This window comes from Schistocerca cancellata, chromosome 1 (genome assembly GCF_023864275.1).
Source record: "Schistocerca cancellata isolate TAMUIC-IGC-003103 chromosome 1, iqSchCanc2.1, whole genome shotgun sequence".
In the NCBI taxonomy this organism is placed as follows: domain Eukaryota; kingdom Metazoa; phylum Arthropoda; class Insecta; order Orthoptera; family Acrididae; genus Schistocerca; species Schistocerca cancellata.
Window position 1 is genome coordinate 654774456 of NC_064626.1, and position 16838 is coordinate 654791293.

The following is a 16838-nucleotide window of genomic DNA, read 5'->3' on the forward strand; positions in this document are numbered from 1 at the left end:
GCCCGCAAGTTCAAATTCAGAATGCCAGCCATCCATGTTGGCAATTTGTCAGATCATCAGTTACGCAGAAGTTACTCAAAGAACCAGTAGCAGAACACCATCAGGCCACATGTCAAGAAGTGGCTGTGAAATACTTGAAGATTACATGTTAATTATTTGGTTTTTAATTTAGGCTACAACCCATTTCACAAGACATATTAAATGAAAGGCAATGTCCTGAATGGCTTTCCTAGATGTCCTGCTAGTGATTTGTTCAGTTGGTGCACTAACTTTGCACATTACATAATTAGGTAGTTAGTTTGTTAGTTTCGAGTTTCATAATCATTTTGCACAATAAATCATAATGATGCAGAATGAGTTGTTTTTCATTTACATTGCAAATTAATTTGTAAACGTGGCTTGATGCTGAACATTTATAGTTATTTTTTAATATTTACATATGTGAGTTAGAAATTCCTATCCACTACCTTTTACACATTACAGTAATAGAAACTCTTCTACGGAATATAAGGAGTTTCCAAGGAGAAACTTTTGCAGTTTGTTTTCAAATCTTACTTTGCTGTCTGTCAGACATTTCGTAAAAATTTTTTGTTGCAGCACCGTGCACCCCTTTTTGTGCTAAAGGCAACCATAATGTGGAGTAATGAATTTTTTCTTCTGGTATTGTATTATGTACATCATTGTTCCTTTTGAACTATAGTGGATTATTTACAACAAACTTCATGAGGGAATAAATATACTGTGAAGCAGAAGACAGAATGCCCAACTCCTTAAACTGATGTCTACAGGATGATTGCATATGAGCACCTCATATTATTCTTACAGCATGTTTTTGAGTAATGAAGACTTCCTTAAAGTTGAGTTACCACAGAACATTATTCCAAATGACATTATGGAATGAAAATATGCAAAACATGTCAGATTACAGGTTTGTCTTTCTCCAAGATTTGCAATGATTTTAAGTTCAAATGTGATTGAACTAAGTTTTTTGGGAGATTCAACATGTGCTCTTTCCAGTGTAAATTCTCATCGGTATAGACACGTAACAAATTTCAAGTTTCCACCCAATTTATTATTTCCCCAGCATGTGTTACATTTATCATCGGTGTAGTGGCCAGAGAAGTGTCTTTAAAATTTAGAGTGAGACTATTCTCAGAAAACCAATCAATGATACTTTTAAGAATGTTGTTTACTGCTTCTTCTATATTTTTATTTATGCTTGGATTGATTACAAAAGAACTAATTCTGCATGTTGCATATTAGACGAAAGATCATATACTATGAGTAGCAAAACTATGTACTGTCACTCAGTAATTCCTCATCTCAGCACAATGGCATCACGTGTTGTAACAAGCATCTCTTACTTGATGCATTGGACAGTCATCTTCACTGTTACAGCCCTTGGCAAGTGATGCCTGATGGGGCTGACTTTGTACCGTTACTCTGAATTATTGTCTTGCATTTGTGAATACATGAATACATCATTGGTACAAATACAAATGTGAGGTTCAGGCTTTGGTCCTCTTTTTATAAAGTTCAGTGCAAAATAGTATTTTGTGGACTTCATTGCAGTGACACGCTTGAGGTTAACATTGTTTTGTTTGAAACCTAGTGCGCCATTGCTATCAAAGTCTTTTGTTTACCTTCCAGTGACAATGGTTTCAAGCATAGTACTGCAAGAATTTCTTGTGTATTTGAGATTATCATACAGTGACATGGCATATTATAAAATGCTGATGGACAATGCTGACAAAGAATTTCCAGCGGTGGCAAGAGATTATAAGTTACATAATAGTTGATAAAACTGTAAATCCTAGCTGAATTTGATGTAATTGGTATTAAATGACATGGCTACTCAATACATTCAATTTCTGGCCATAAGATGGAGTAAAGTAAAACTTATTCTCACATACAACAAAAACTGATTCAGTGACATTTTGAATCTCAACCTGAGAAAACTTGAAAATCTCAGAGAACTATTTTGATGAAACAAAGTCAAACTCTGTAACCCACTCTGAGATGCACAACATGGGGCTGTTATGATTAATGATGTTTTCTGAAGCATGCCCATAGCATATGATATTAGACAACTGACTGAAATGACCAGCACTCAGCTCAGGAAACCTATGTGTGTCAAAACTATACTCATAAAGGTCTGGCTGACTGGCTGAGATTCCTGATGTGTGCGGGGTTTGGAGTTACATGGGAACACATGTATTTGCTTCCAGGTGTCATGACTGGGGCAGCCAGTACCCTCTTGTTATTATCTTTGACATGTGATACAAGGGAAAATTAATATTGTGATGTTACAATAATTGGCTTATTGTTCTGTAATAAATCAATGTTCCCAGTGAAATAGTCAGATAACAGCTGAATTACATTCAATGGGAGAACCTGAAAGAAATTAAATTCCAGTTACATTTGGTTATGACAACACTTTCATTGCAGCCATACTGTGTTTAACGCATATTCTTATTGGTGCAAATGCCTGATGAAGGTCATTTACCAGTTTCTGTTTGAGTGAAAATAATTGGGGTAAAAACTGAGGAACATCACAGGAAAAGTACCACTGCTGGCAATGCTGTATTGTGGAGCATATGTTTGTAGCACCTGTTTGTTTCCATAACATGCTTTAATAATGTCATAACTTCTATTAGTATCAATTACAAGGATTACCTGGGTAAATGTTTTTTCCTTCTTGGGCATGTGAATTAAATCCTTAAATTAGTATTGATATTTTGTTATTGTGTAGTTCTGAGAGATACTCCTTCATTCCAGCAAATCAAATGTGATTTCTCTTTACACAGGCATTACAATCAAAATTCCCCACAACAGGCAACAGGACTGTACAACCAGTTTGTTGCTGGTGGAATATTACGGCTTTCTAATACCTTCCAGAACCAGGGGTCTGAAGGTGGTGGTAAGTATTTTGACAGCAAATGCATAATTTTCTTAGTATAGACCCTCCTCCCCCTCTCTATCTATCTCTGTCTGCTGAAAGACAGCAGCAAATTTGGCCAGCAGCAGTAATATGTGAACATGAGTATCTTAGAGTTTGAGACCACTGAAAGGAAACCCTCATTCAAGTGCTTCTGTGCCAGATCTAATAACAACTTGAAACAGTTGAAAACAGCAAAATTCGGTTTTATGGATATATGGGGTGTTAAAGAAAAGTAGTCCACATTTTTAGAGGTGGTAGTATGGATCAAAATTCCAGAAAAAGATGTCCAGTTAACATATCCATGACTTAAGAACTATGAGCACTTGTTCGGTAGAAGAGATGTGTTTCACAGTAGCAAAGATGGAGAAGTGTTCATAGCTCTGTAGGTATGTATTTTGAAGCCCATGTTTAGTGGACAGTTTTTCATGTTTGGTCTGACCTACCACCTCTCAAAAAATGGAAGGAAAGAGCTTGCAGTAGAAGAGCTGGGTGTTCCACAGTAGCAAAGACTCGTAGTTCTTGTGATATGCATTTTTACTGGACTTTTTTTCTTGTTTTGGCAGCACACCTGAAGGTACTGCAGACTTTATTCAACACCCTGTATATGATTCTTTTGACAGAAAAACCAGGAAAAAAATTATTCTAAAAACGTAATTAAAATTGCAGGTGAATGGACAGAGCACAGTAAAATGTGGATCACTTAAAGAGACAGTAGAAAGCATCCTAATTAAGAGTACAACATAACTTTAATAGTTGAAATTTAGTTTTCTGTGTATACGAACAGGCACTGAAAGCAATTGATTGATTATATTTGCTGCCTAGCGCAAGATAATATTATTAGAAGCCACAATATTACAAGTGATAGAATAGTTAAATGGAAAAAAAAGTGTTGAACTTGAAAGAGTGAGAAAAATTGTAGTATATTGTGACAAAACTCAACTAGATGTGGTAGAAAATATTGGCAGTTTCTGAATAACATGAGAGCGTTGTGAGATATAGTTATGTCAAATAAATAAGCTTGCACATCTCCTTTGTTACTTGTGTGTTGATATTGCACGTTCTTAATATAGATATGTATTTCTTGTAAGTTTTTTACGTGCTTGTAAATATTTGTGTAGATTGAAATAGCTACTGCTAACATACCATTCATCGACTATTTTTAAAGTGAATTTCTGTGGAGAAATAATAATGACTTTCTCACATAAAACATGTAGTTTCGCCGTGAAAACTGCAATTGTGTGAAGAAGCCTCAGAACTTTTCCTTGTGAGCATAGAACTACGTCTAAACCAGGGATTCTGTACTTGTGCAGAGTTCTTGCATGCTGACAAAGAATTTTCCCTGCTACTGCACTGTGCTGTCTGAGCAAAAAGAGGGGAAACGGTAGAGGTGTGTGTGTGTGTGTGTGTGTGTGTGTGTGTGTGTGTGTGTGAGTGAGGGGGGGGGGGCACTCCACATGGCAGTTTAGTCACACAAGGTACATAAAACATTTTGCATGTGGCTTGGTTTCATATTTCTCAAAAACACAGATCAGAGATAGAAAAATTATTCATCATTATTATTATTTTATTTTTATTTACTATAATAAAAATTTATATCTCACACAAACTGTCACCATATGGACAGACTCATACAATTTCGCAGATTTTTGGCACTCAGTTTGTCATGTAATTGTGACTTATTTACTTTCCTATTTGAAAAACGCCTTTCACACACACATCTTGATCAAAACAATATATCACATTTGCAACCTCATTATGGACAGGTGGACACTCTTCCAGACGAAAACAACATAGAACTTCTGGATAGTTTTAACGTAAAAGAATCTTGTCTTTCATACGAGCATTACAAAGCAGATCAGTCAGTTCCATCTACACATGCACAGGGGTGCTTTCATCTGAAATGGCGACCGATTTTGATAACAGCACAAAAACAGAAGTAAGACTGGCAGTTTCCTCAAAACATTTAGAAAACTATTCTTTTAATTCTTTCAGTGCTACATGAATTCTTAAAAATTTGCATTTTCTGAATGGTTTGCGTGTGACTTCAGAATTTACTATTTGTATCACATAATTTCATTATCTGTTGGATGCCTGCAAATTCAGCATGATGTGCGTCTAGATGTACAAAACAATGAATCCCATACAAATCGCATATAGGTTGTTGTAATTTTTTACTCGTTCATCATCAGCTAAATCTTATATTTCTTTCTGCATGGTGTTGTAATGCCTTTCCGTAGCAAGTTTGCGGTACTTGTCAGTTTTGTGTGATTTTGAGAGTTCTCATCCTTCTTTTTTGTGATATTCATTAATTTTTGAAGGCGTGTGATGATAGATTGCTAGACTGTCTCTTTTTGTGCAAACAGTCATTGGTCATGTGAACTTCATTTATAATACAAACAAATAGCAAATGACGTCACCATTCTGCTGATCTGAAGAAAGTTATGCCAGCCAAAAAATGCTGCACCAAATGCAGGAAGAAATAGTGTCTCATCCCACTGCAAAATGAGATATTGTTCTGTATTGAGGAGTTCTGAGAACGACTGAGCAGAGTCAAGGTGTACAAAGTACTGCCAAGACAGGCTCAGCCTCGGACTACCTGTGTGCACCACATTGTGCACATGTGCAGTGTTACACACTGTGGCTGACCATGGTCTGAACTATCAGAATACAAGAATTAAATTATATATTTTATAATTATACCTTTTATGTTTTGATAAAACTGAACTCTGTGTACAAAATAATTTGCCCCATTGCTTACGGTAGAACTGCTAATTCTGCTTTACCAGAACTCACCACCTGTATTCCTCAAAGAGTGCATCTCTTGAGAAAATTGATTGGTACTTATTGACAAATTCAGCTACTTGGTAAAACCTCTCAAATTCTACTGTGCAAATAATTCATTGTCGTGAAACTTTCCCAGATCTCTGTGGCTTTTTTTAACTCAGTTTCTTGCAAGTTTTACCCACAGTGACAAATTTCTTCCAATAAGGATGACACCTGTTTCGAAACTAGTCTCCATACCTTCATTCAATCTCCTTTAGCACTACATCCTGCTGCATCATGCATTATGTGCATCTTTCTAAGTCCATGTAAAATCCTCAACAATTAGTTATGAACTGTAAACACTGATGTACTTCATTGTGGCCACATTACAGATGACATTGTTTCGTTTTTCGAGTTAGCTCCACGAGTGATCTTTTGCCGGGCAGTTTATTTTATTTTAACAATAAACAGCTAAGAAACATGTGCTTCGCAGACCTTGGACTGCCCAAAGTATTCATTTCCAAACCATTGGTTCTTTAAATCTAAATACCAGTGTTGGATCTTCTACCATTTGTTCGATTTTGACTCTGAAGTTTTGAGACAACCTGTACTTTTCTGGTGTTACACGTAGGTCTTCACATGAAAGATATTCAGGAGAGCCAAGAAAGTTCAGAAAGATGGCACGTTTAGTGTAGTTGTGGCCATGTTATTGCCCTTGAAGACTGTGTGAAGGTTGTCACATGAATTTGCTGGCTGCAGCATCATTCACTTTATGCTTGGCAGCCTGTGTATAATGTAATCAACTAAGGTTTTTGTTATGAAAAAACATTGGTTATTGAAACATTAAATAATTTCACAGACTTCACTCTAACTCAGCATAAGTAATTAGCACATTTATGCTTAGTTTGGATAATTTTCTTGTTTTGGGATGAGCAAAAAGATTTGAAGTTTTTTATAGATGAAACTGAAATGTAAGAAGTTTGAAAATGGTAAAAGAAAAAGGTCACTCTCTGTAGCGGTTTCCAGCAGGGTAGATGATCGCGCTGCAGGAGGAGGTGACTGTAGCAGCGGATCTATGGCGGTTGCTGCAGGCCCTGGTGCAAACTGGGCTTGCGAACAAAAAGGGGGCAGCAGAGCTTGAGAAAGAACCAATGTTGGCTAGCTACTGATTCCTACCACTTGTCTTGCAGAAACTTCAGTCAAGAAAGTTGTTTTATTATAGGCGTACACAATGGAGGGGCATGGAAGGATATTGGTCATAATCATATCGAAGGAATTAACTTGGTATTTACATATAATTGTTCAGCAAAGTCAGAGGTAATTTAAATATCAATGGCTGCTTCATAATTTTATAAGTATTAAGGAAAGAGTTTTCTCTGCCTGGATTGCAGTTCAGCAGGTAAGAGTTGTGCTGGATGAAGTGGGTTAAGGGAGGAAGAGGCAAGATGCAGAAAGAGGGAATGGGGCTGGGTGGCTAGCAGCTTGGAGGGAGGCTGCACGTGTATTGGTGAGGAATGTGGGAGGGAAGGGCTGCAATAGCATGGGCTAGGCATATGAGACATGCGTATCAGAGCCAGTGAGGTGTGGTGGTGTGTGATGAAGATGACATGGACGTGTGGATTGGGAGGGGTTAACAGGGCAGAAGAAGAAGGAACTGTTGGGTAGATGGTGTGGTATAGTGGGTTAGGAGAGAGTGAGGCCAGAAGGATTTCAGGAGTGAAAAATATGTTGGAAAATTGACTCCCATCTGTGTAGTTCATATAAGGTGGTACTGGAGGGAAGGATCTGGATGGCATAGGTTGTGAAGCCACCATTGAACTCAAGAGTGTTGTGCTCAGCAGCATGTTTTGCTGCTGGGTGAACAAATTTGTTCTTGGCCACAGTTTGGTGGTGGCTCCTGGCCACAGTTTTGTGGTGCCCATTCATTCTGGTGGGTAGCTGGTTGTTTGTTGTTGTGTCTGAACTGAGGAGAGAAATCAGAGTACTTTATTAATTGAGGAACAACTTAACTTTCATTTATCACCACAGCAATGGCATTTTAAAGTAGTGAGTGATTGTGTTTGATACTTTGGTGGCCGAATTGTTTTTAAATACAACCAATCACCATAGTCCACCTCATTGTGAGTAGGTACATTGTTCAGATTCAGTAACAACGAATACTTTGAAGAGAGGACAGTAACATACAATAGTACAGTTTAATACTTCTGAGAACGGTATGTCCACTGCACAGTAAAAACCTATACCACTTGTCAGCCTGACAACAGTACTCTGAAGCTGGCTCTATGATGGTAACTGACTAGTAACACTTGAGACACACTGTAGTGTAGGACCAGCCAACCACTCTGAGGGACCTGCACCAAATCGCCGTTGAGGAGTGGGACAGTCAGGACCAACAGTGCCTTGATGAACTTGTGGAGAGTATGCCATGACGAATGCAGGCATGCATCAATGCAAGAGGACATGCTAAAGGGTATTAGAGGTACTGGCGTGTACAGCAGTCTTGACCACCATCTCTGAAGGTCTCGCTGTATGGTGGCACAACATGCAATGTGTGGTTTTCATGAGCAATATAAAGGGTGGAAATGATGATTATGTTGATCTCTATTCCAATTTTCTGTGCAGGTTCTGGAACTCTCGGAACTGAGGTGATGCAGAACTTTTCTTGATGTGTGTATTTAAATGAAGTTGGTTATAACAAATATTAATTAACACTAAGCAAAATAGATGAACATAATTAAACTCACCATGTAGTTTGTCTTATCGACATATCAGGATTGTTGCTGGACATAAGCTTTGATGCAGTCTCATGGTTAACATTGTAACGCAGTCAACAAAGTGACTGTGCAACAGTGTTTGGCAGTAATAGAAATGAACATAACGATCATATGGATCATAAATTTTTCATTCTCTGTCCAAATTTGTGTGTGCTTATTATGATATCACAGAAACAGAAAGCCTGTTCTTTGAATGATAAATAAATATTATTGAGCATGCGAAAAATGGTGAAGCTAAAGGAATGTTATCAGGCGAATGAGGTGCACATTAGGGAACGATTGGGGATGAGTGGAAGAAGAGAATGAACTCAGAAGTTTTACAAGCACATTTGAAAATTGTGTGGGAATGGACAAAAAAAGCAGTAAACTAGGAAAAGAGGTGAACTCGGCGAATGCCTTTATAGGTTAATAAAGAGAAGCAAAAATATGTCACTTTCTGGGCCAATTATTAAGCCCAAGCTAAAAATGTCACTTTGACTTACATGACAACAAAGATTTTATAGCTTTCAGTGGATGGTTTTTGAGATGGAACTGTCACCATGGAATTTGCAAGGGCTTGCAACAGTGAATCTGCTTCACAGTCTCCTGAAATTCTGCACAAAAAAATACTAGATGAAAATTTAAATGAGCATCCTATAATTGTGATGAAACAACACTTTATTATCGAATGCTTCCAACCAGTACTCTGGAGGGGAGGGGGGGGGGGGGGGAATCAGAAAATAAGATGCGTTTGAAAATGAATGAAGATGGAATAACTCTTCTCTTTACTACAAATAAATTGGGCAGCCCTAAACAGTAACCTCTTTGTATAAGTAAAAGTAAAAGACAATATTTGAAGCCTATAAACATATCATCATTACAATTCACTTACAGGCATTCAGAGAATGCTTGGATGACGTCTGACATTTTCATCAGTTGGTTTCAAGAAGAGTGTGTTCCATCAGTGAGGAAACACAGTAGGTCACTTAAGCTGAGATAGGAAGCTCTAACAGTCCTTGATCACTGTCCAGCTCATGCATTTACTAATGTGTTGCAGTGAGAAGATAAAATAATAAAAACTTTGTTTTTGCCAAAAAACATGATGGCATTAATTCAGCTGTTGGAGCAGGGCATTGTACAAGCATTTAAGGCTGGTTATTGCTGTGAACTGCTCATTTCAGTTGTAAATTCAAATGAGGAAATGGAAATGTTCTTGAAATCTGTAAATCTTAAGGGTGTTGCGTATTCAGTTTGTCTGACATGGCAAAGCATCGGTTTGATCACTGTTAGGGATTGCTGGACCAAGTGTTCCATAGAAGAAAATGCAACAGATAAATGCTTTAGTGACATAGATTTCAACAGCAAAGGACAACAGTCTGCATGTGATGGTTTACAGTGCAATATTGGTCTTGAACACTTAAATCGTTGGGCAGTCATCGACAACTACTATGGACCAATTTCATAGTTCATAGACAACAATGATGTAATTGATGCTGTTCAAAATGAAAGTATTGGAACAATTGATGGACAATATAAATAAGGTGATTACGTAGATGGAGTGACAAAGTGAACCAAACCAAATTGAGTTGTTTCACCTGATGAGTTGAAAACAATACACACCAAAGAAACTGCGCGAAATGATTTCTCAAAGAAAACTAACTGTCTTCTTTAAAGGAGCAGAATGATGATGTATTGTACCCTGCAGGATATATTGTAAAATATGATATTGTATTTCATAGTGTACTTTACGTAACATTTTGAAATTCCTGTTTTTGTTTGGTCAAAATTTGAGTAAAGTTTGTTGAATTGCTGTACCCTATGTCATAAATTTCTGAAATGTTTTACTTCTAATGTTATTTAAATTAAAATACTATAATACTGCATTATGTGTTGTTCTTAACTTTCCATGTGTTGTTTGTCATTACATGGCTTACTGTGGACACACTGCGGCATGGGAGTAAAGCGTCTCACTCGACAACCACATTATATCGGGCTTCTACTGTGTTTGAACACTGCAAAGGACATAGCGCCACCACTTGCTGCAGCAGGAATATATATATAATCTCTTGTACTTGTGGTCAAGTGTACATAGAAACTACGAAAAGAAGCATTAACACCCACCTTAAGGAAACAAACAGTTATTGCCTGGGCAAGACAGATAAATCAGCAATAGCAGATCTTGCTCTGCAGACAGGGAACCACCAAATTCATTTCTGTGGCACTGTGGTGTTAGCAAGATCTAATCAATGCTGTGCTACGATTTACAGAGAGGCCATAGAACTTCAAAAGCACAAAAACAACTTTAACAGAAAAGGGGAAGGATTGGAACACACAATGGCTTAATGCTAAATGAAACAAATAGTGCCAACTCTTTCTGACTAAAACATCCGTAACATATGTCAGCGCAACTCTGCGATCGTAGGCAGCAGTCTGGTGATGTCACAAACTGAACAGACTGTTGCACGGATACACATAAACAGTTCAGCTTGCAGAACTGTAACTGCTTTGAGTCGTTAAAACCTCTGATGACGTCTCCAGTACTGGAAGACGAAATGTTGAGTGAAGAACTATACTACAGCCTTGTGCCCATAGAACAAGTATCAGTAATTTCTCAACAGCTGTTCATGAAAAGAAATCAGTCTTCCCTCCAGGGATTCCCATTTGAGTTCACGAAGCATCTCCGTAATACTTCAGTGTTGATTGAACCTACCAGTACCAAGTCCAGCAACACACTTCTGAATTGCTTCAATCTATTCTTTTAATCCAACCTGTTGGGGTCCCAGACAGCTGAACAGTACTCAAGAATGGGTCACACAAGTGTTCTGTAAGTTACTTTCTTTGTATATGAGCTACACTTTCCTTAAACTGCTCCTATAAACCAAAGTCAACCGTTGCCTTCCCTACTACTGTCCTTACGTGCTCATACTCTTTCATGTCCCTTTGCAGTGTTATATCTAGGTATCTAATTGACATGAATGTGTCGAACAGCACACTACGAGTACTGTATTTGAGCATTAGAGGATTGTTTTTCCTACTCGTATGCATTAACTTACTTTTTTTTTTAAAGAGCAAGCATTCATCACCCCAAATAGAAATTTTGTCTAAGACATCCTGTATCATTCTACAGTTATTCAACGATGACTTTTCCCACATACTACAGTGTCAGCAGCAAATAGTCGCAGATGGCTGTTCACCCTATTTGTCAGATCATTTATGTGGATAGAGAACAATAGTGGTCCTATCACACTTCTCTGTATCATTCCTGACATTACCCTTGTCTCTGATGAACACTCACTGACGAGGACATCTTGGATTCTGTTCTCGGAAGTCTTTAGCCACTCACACATCTGAGAACCTAATTTGTATACTTGTAGCATCATTAAGTGTCTGAGCGGAGCACCATGCCAAATGCTTTCCGTAAATACAGGAATATTGAATCTAATACTAACAAAGAGATAGAGGGGCTGGCCAGTACTTACCTCAGCTCAGTACAGCCGATAGATACACATAAAACAGAACCGAAAATTTACGTTCCTAGCTTGCGGAGCAAATGTTCCTTCATCGGGGAGGAGAGAGGGGAAAGAAAGGGAAGATGGGAAAGGAGATTCAGTTACTCACAACCCAGGTTATGAAGCAAGAGGGAAAGGAAAATAGGGAGGGTAGCAAGGATGGAGGCATGGTTGTCAGAGAGAAACCAAAGATATTCTACTGTAAGTACTGTGCCAGCTTCAAACCAAAGAGGATGCATACAGAAGTAAAGAGGTATATAGCATAAAGATAAACACAACTATGTAGGATGAAAAGATGCGTGAATGGCTAAAGAGGAAAGGGAAAGAGGAGAAGACTGAAGAGTAAATGGGAGTGAGGTTGTTTAACGTAGGTTCAGTCGAGGGGGATGGCGGGATGAAAGGATGTGTTAGAGTGCAAGTTCCCATCTCCGCAGTTCAGAGGGACTGGTGTTGGGTGGGAGAAGCCAAATGGCACATACGGTGTAGCAGATTCGTAGGTCCCTAGAATTATGCTGGAGGGCATGCTCCGCTACTGGGGATTGGGCATCTCCTAGGCGGACAGTTCGTCTGTGTCCGTTCATGCGCTCAGCCAGTTTAGTTGTTGTCATGCCAATGTAACAGGCTGTGCAGTGCAGGCATGTCAGTTGATAAATGACATGTGTAGTTTCACACGTGGCCCTGCCTTGAATTGTGTATGTTTTACCAGTAGCGGGGCTGGAGTAGGTGGTTGTGGGGGGATGCATGGGGCAGGTTTTGCAGAGGGGTCGGTTACAGGGGTAGGAACCGCTGGGTTGAGAAGGTAGTCTGGGAATATTGTAGGGTTTAACAAGGATGTTACGGAGGTGAGAGGGGCAATGAAAGGCAACTCTGGGTGGTGTGGGGAGAATTTTGTCAAGGGATGATCTCATTTCAGGGGTTGACTTGAGAAAGTCATATCCCTGGCGGAGTAATTTGTTGATGTTTTCGAGGCCAGGATAATATTGGGTGACAAAGGGGATGCTTCTGTGTGGTCTGGGGGTAGGAACATTGTTGTTGCACGGGGAGGAATGTATTGCTTGGGAGATCTGTTTGTGGACAAGGTCTGCAGGATAGTTGCGGGAGAGGAAAGCACTGGTCAGGTTATTGGTGTAATTGTTGAGGGATTCGTCACTGGAGCAGATACGTTTGCCACGAATACCTAAGCTGTAGGGAAGGGAGCGTTTGATGTGGAATGGATGGCAGCTATCAAAGTGAAGGTACTGTTGTTTGTTTGTGGGTTTGATGTGGACAGAGGTGTGGATGTGAGCTTCAACAAGATGAAGGTCAACATCCAGGAAGGTGGCTTGGGTTTTGGAGAAGGACCAGGTGAAATTCATATTCGAAAAGGAGTTGAGGTTATGGAGGAAATTAAGGAGTGTTTCTTCACCATGAGCCCAGACCACAAAGATGTCATCTATAAACCTATACCAGGCCAGGGGAAGCAGCTTTTGGGTCTTCAGGAAAGCCACCTCCATGCGGCCCATGAAGAGGTTGGCATAGGACGGAGCCATCCTGGTTCCCATGGCCGTTCCCCTTGTTGTTGCACTTAATCTGTGGGTTGCAGGATACTGTGAGAAACAGCAAGTTGAGTTTCGCACAAACAGTGCTTTCTGAATTTGTACTGATTTGTATTCAGAAACTTTTCTGCCTGATATGAAGACTCCCTTGCAGGATCTTAAAAGTAATTACTGATACATGTTGAGAATACTGTTAGGTGCAGTGAGTATCATTTTCAATCGTCCTCTGAATACCAAACTGCCCTTCTTTTGGTCATAGCTGTGGGAGAGTGGCTGTATTGACTTTCCTCTTTGAAAGGGTGTATTTCTTGCAAGACTGTTTGTGAATCAGTTAAATATAACAACTGTGAAACAAGAATAATTTCCAAATACAGTTAGTGAGGGTACTGATTCGTGTTTTAACTCACTTTAAAGTGACTGAATTGAGGATTTTGTGGTAGGGAGGATGCAGCATGCTATCTTGGATGCAGAGTCATTGACGGGTGTGGCAGTAACTTCAGGTGTTCCCCAGTGAAGTGTGGTGGGACCCTTGTTGTTCATATTGTATATTAATGACTTTGCAGACAACATTAATAGTAACCTCAGACTTCTAGCTGGTGATGCGGTTATTTGTAGTGAAATACTGTCTGAAAAAAGATGCACAAATGATAACTTAGGTCCTGACAATATTTCAGAATGGTGCAAAGATTACCAATTAGCCTTGAAAGTTCAGAAACGTAAAATTGTACACTACATAAAATGAAATAAAAGTAGTATCGTATGACTACAATATCAAGAAGTCACATTTGGAATCAGTCAACTCATATACTTACTGGGGTGTAATCATTTGTAGGAATGTTAAATGGAATGATAGATATCCTCAGATGTAAGTAAAACAGGTGGCAAACCTCAGTTTATTGATAGACTACTAGGAAAATGCAATTTGTTTACAAAAGAGATTGCTTACAAGGTGCTCATGTGCACTATCCTAGAATGTTGCTCAAGTCTGTAGGACCCATACCAAATAGGACTAACAGGGCATTTTCAGTATAAATAGGAAGGTCAGCATGAATGGTCATGGCTTTGTTTGGCCCATGGGACACTTAAAGATAGACACAAACTATCTTGAGAGAAAACCTGCTTTACTACATTTCAAGAATTTGTTTTAAATGATGAATCTAGAAATACAGTAAAACCTCCTATGTATTACTCCCACACAGTTCCCGAAGACAAGATTAAACTAACTACAGTAGGCATGGAGGCATTTAAACTATCATTCTTCTCATACTCTATAAGTGAATGGAACAGCAAGAAGTGGGAAATACCATCTGACATGTGGTTCACAGTGGTTTGCAGAATAAGGATGTAGAGGTAGATGCGAAGATTTGTCTGGTTTTGAGCACATCTGTTTAGTCTGCCTCTGCTATAGGAAGCTGTAGAAGCTGGAACCTGTCCAGTAAGGATACTAGTAGGTCAGTTGAAGCATCAGTCACTTAAGCTGTCTGTCGCTGGCCTACAACTTGTTTCGTAGCTTCTCCTAAGTGGAAAGGAGAAAATGAGTGAACATCTGGAGGAGGACAATTGAAGCAAGTGTACCAAATTATCTCAAAGTTAGGTACTATGAGGACTGTGTGGAAAGTAACCTCCATTACCATATCGTAGTAAGTTGTGGGGAGAGCACAGCATTTGCTACACTGACTGATTCAGCAGTAGACTGTGATAACGAGCACGCCATATTGTTTCTCATTGCCTACTGTAGCTCTTTCGAAGTGGATGTGAAATCCACTGTGTAATACTGTTTTTGCGGCAAAAAAATCTCAAAGCAGTCGACATTCAGTTCGAAACTTGTGCTGTTCGCAAACAGAATGTGGTGAGTGAAGGCATTTGCATCAGTGGTGTCTTTCGCTTAAGAGGAGGAGGACAAATTTTCATGAAGGTATCAGTGAACGTCCGTCTGCAGTCAACGACGAACTCACCGCGTGAGGTGGCGCAGTGCTTAGTACACTGGACTCGCTCTTGCGAGGACGACGATTCGAACCCGCGTCCGGCTATCCAGATTTAGGTTTTCCCTCATTTTCCCTCAATCGCTCCTGGCAAATGCCAGGATAGTTCCTTTGGAAGGCCGCAGCCGATTTCCTTCCCCATCCTTGACACAGTCAGACCTTATGCTCTGGCTCCAATGAATTCTATGTCGACGGACCATTAAACCCATCTTTCAACAATGAACTCGTCCAGGAAGTTGAGGTAAAATCCTGAAAACTGGCGCTTCTTGATTCTCCAGGTTTCTCAGTGCTTTGCATGAGATTGTGAATAAATATTTAATTAGGGTGCTGCAAGTTGCGTTCTTCTTGAGTTTCAAAATTCCTTTCAGAGGATCACAATACGGATGACTGCTTCTTTGGACTTTCTTCTTCTTCGTCTTCTTCTTCTTCTTCTTCTTCTTCTTCTTCTTCTTCTTTACATTGCGGAAGGAGAAGCACTGTAGAACGCAATTCGTGACCAGTGGCGAGTCGTAGGTTTCCTGTGCGAATGTCGATGGTATAGGGTCGTACTGCCTCGCCAAACACATCTATAAAATGACGCCCAACTGCAGCCACCAGTTTTTTAGATCGTTAAAATGAGTATTGTGTGTGAATTTTATGGAACGTGGACGTTGTAGCGTTAACTTCGGTAGCAGTGTCGCATATCCACACGGCGCGACGACGGAGAGCTCAGCGGATGCGGCCCCGGAGAGATCACCGCCCACGCCTCCGTCTGCCTTTGTAACGCCGAACAATAGGTGCCAAACGAGGCAATCTGGCTGCTCGTAGATTGCCTGTATTTGTTTCTGCTACAGTCACCGTCCGTTTCGCGTCTTCGTCGAAGTCACCCAGGAGACTCCTCCCCCCCCCCCCCCCCCACCACCACCAATCCCCGCTCCCTTCTTGTGCTTTTTAATGTACAATATTTCTGTTGTCGCCCACGCCATACTTGTTTCTCTGGTAGCGAGGCGGGAGACTGGGTTTCATGTGGGTAGGGTTAACAGATACATTATACTTTTAGGTCAAAGGAACTATGCAGGCGACTACATTTGCGAATGTAACAAGGAAACAGGAAACGCCTGCCTCTGTTCGCTCCATACCCTCCTCCTTGTCGCCGAGCATGGTGGATCCGTCGCAAACGGTGAGAGTGGAGTTCATACGGTGGGAGTTCAGCCTTTGCGCTGTTTCCCTTCTACTTAAGGCGAATGCTGGAACCTTTCTTTCAAAAAACGTGGTGACCTGTTTTCTTTCCCAGCCTGTATCTGAGCCTGCAATATGACGTTCCCTGAGTATCTTAATAATACTACATTGTTGTCTAATAAAGCAAACTGATAAAC

At 39.8% G+C, this 16838-nt stretch overlaps 1 protein-coding gene across 1 annotated transcript in view; it reads left to right on the forward strand.

Annotated features, from left to right (window-relative positions):
* The window catches only part of LOC126183608 (5'-3' exoribonuclease 2 homolog), a 449636-nt gene that overhangs the window by 197185 nt on the left and 235613 nt on the right, over positions 1-16838 (forward strand). Inside the window, exon 18 of the mRNA XM_049925723.1 lies at positions 2808-2920. Within this exon, the coding sequence (XP_049781680.1) occupies positions 2808-2920 (113 nt within the window). The remainder of the gene's footprint in view (positions 1-2807; positions 2921-16838) is intronic.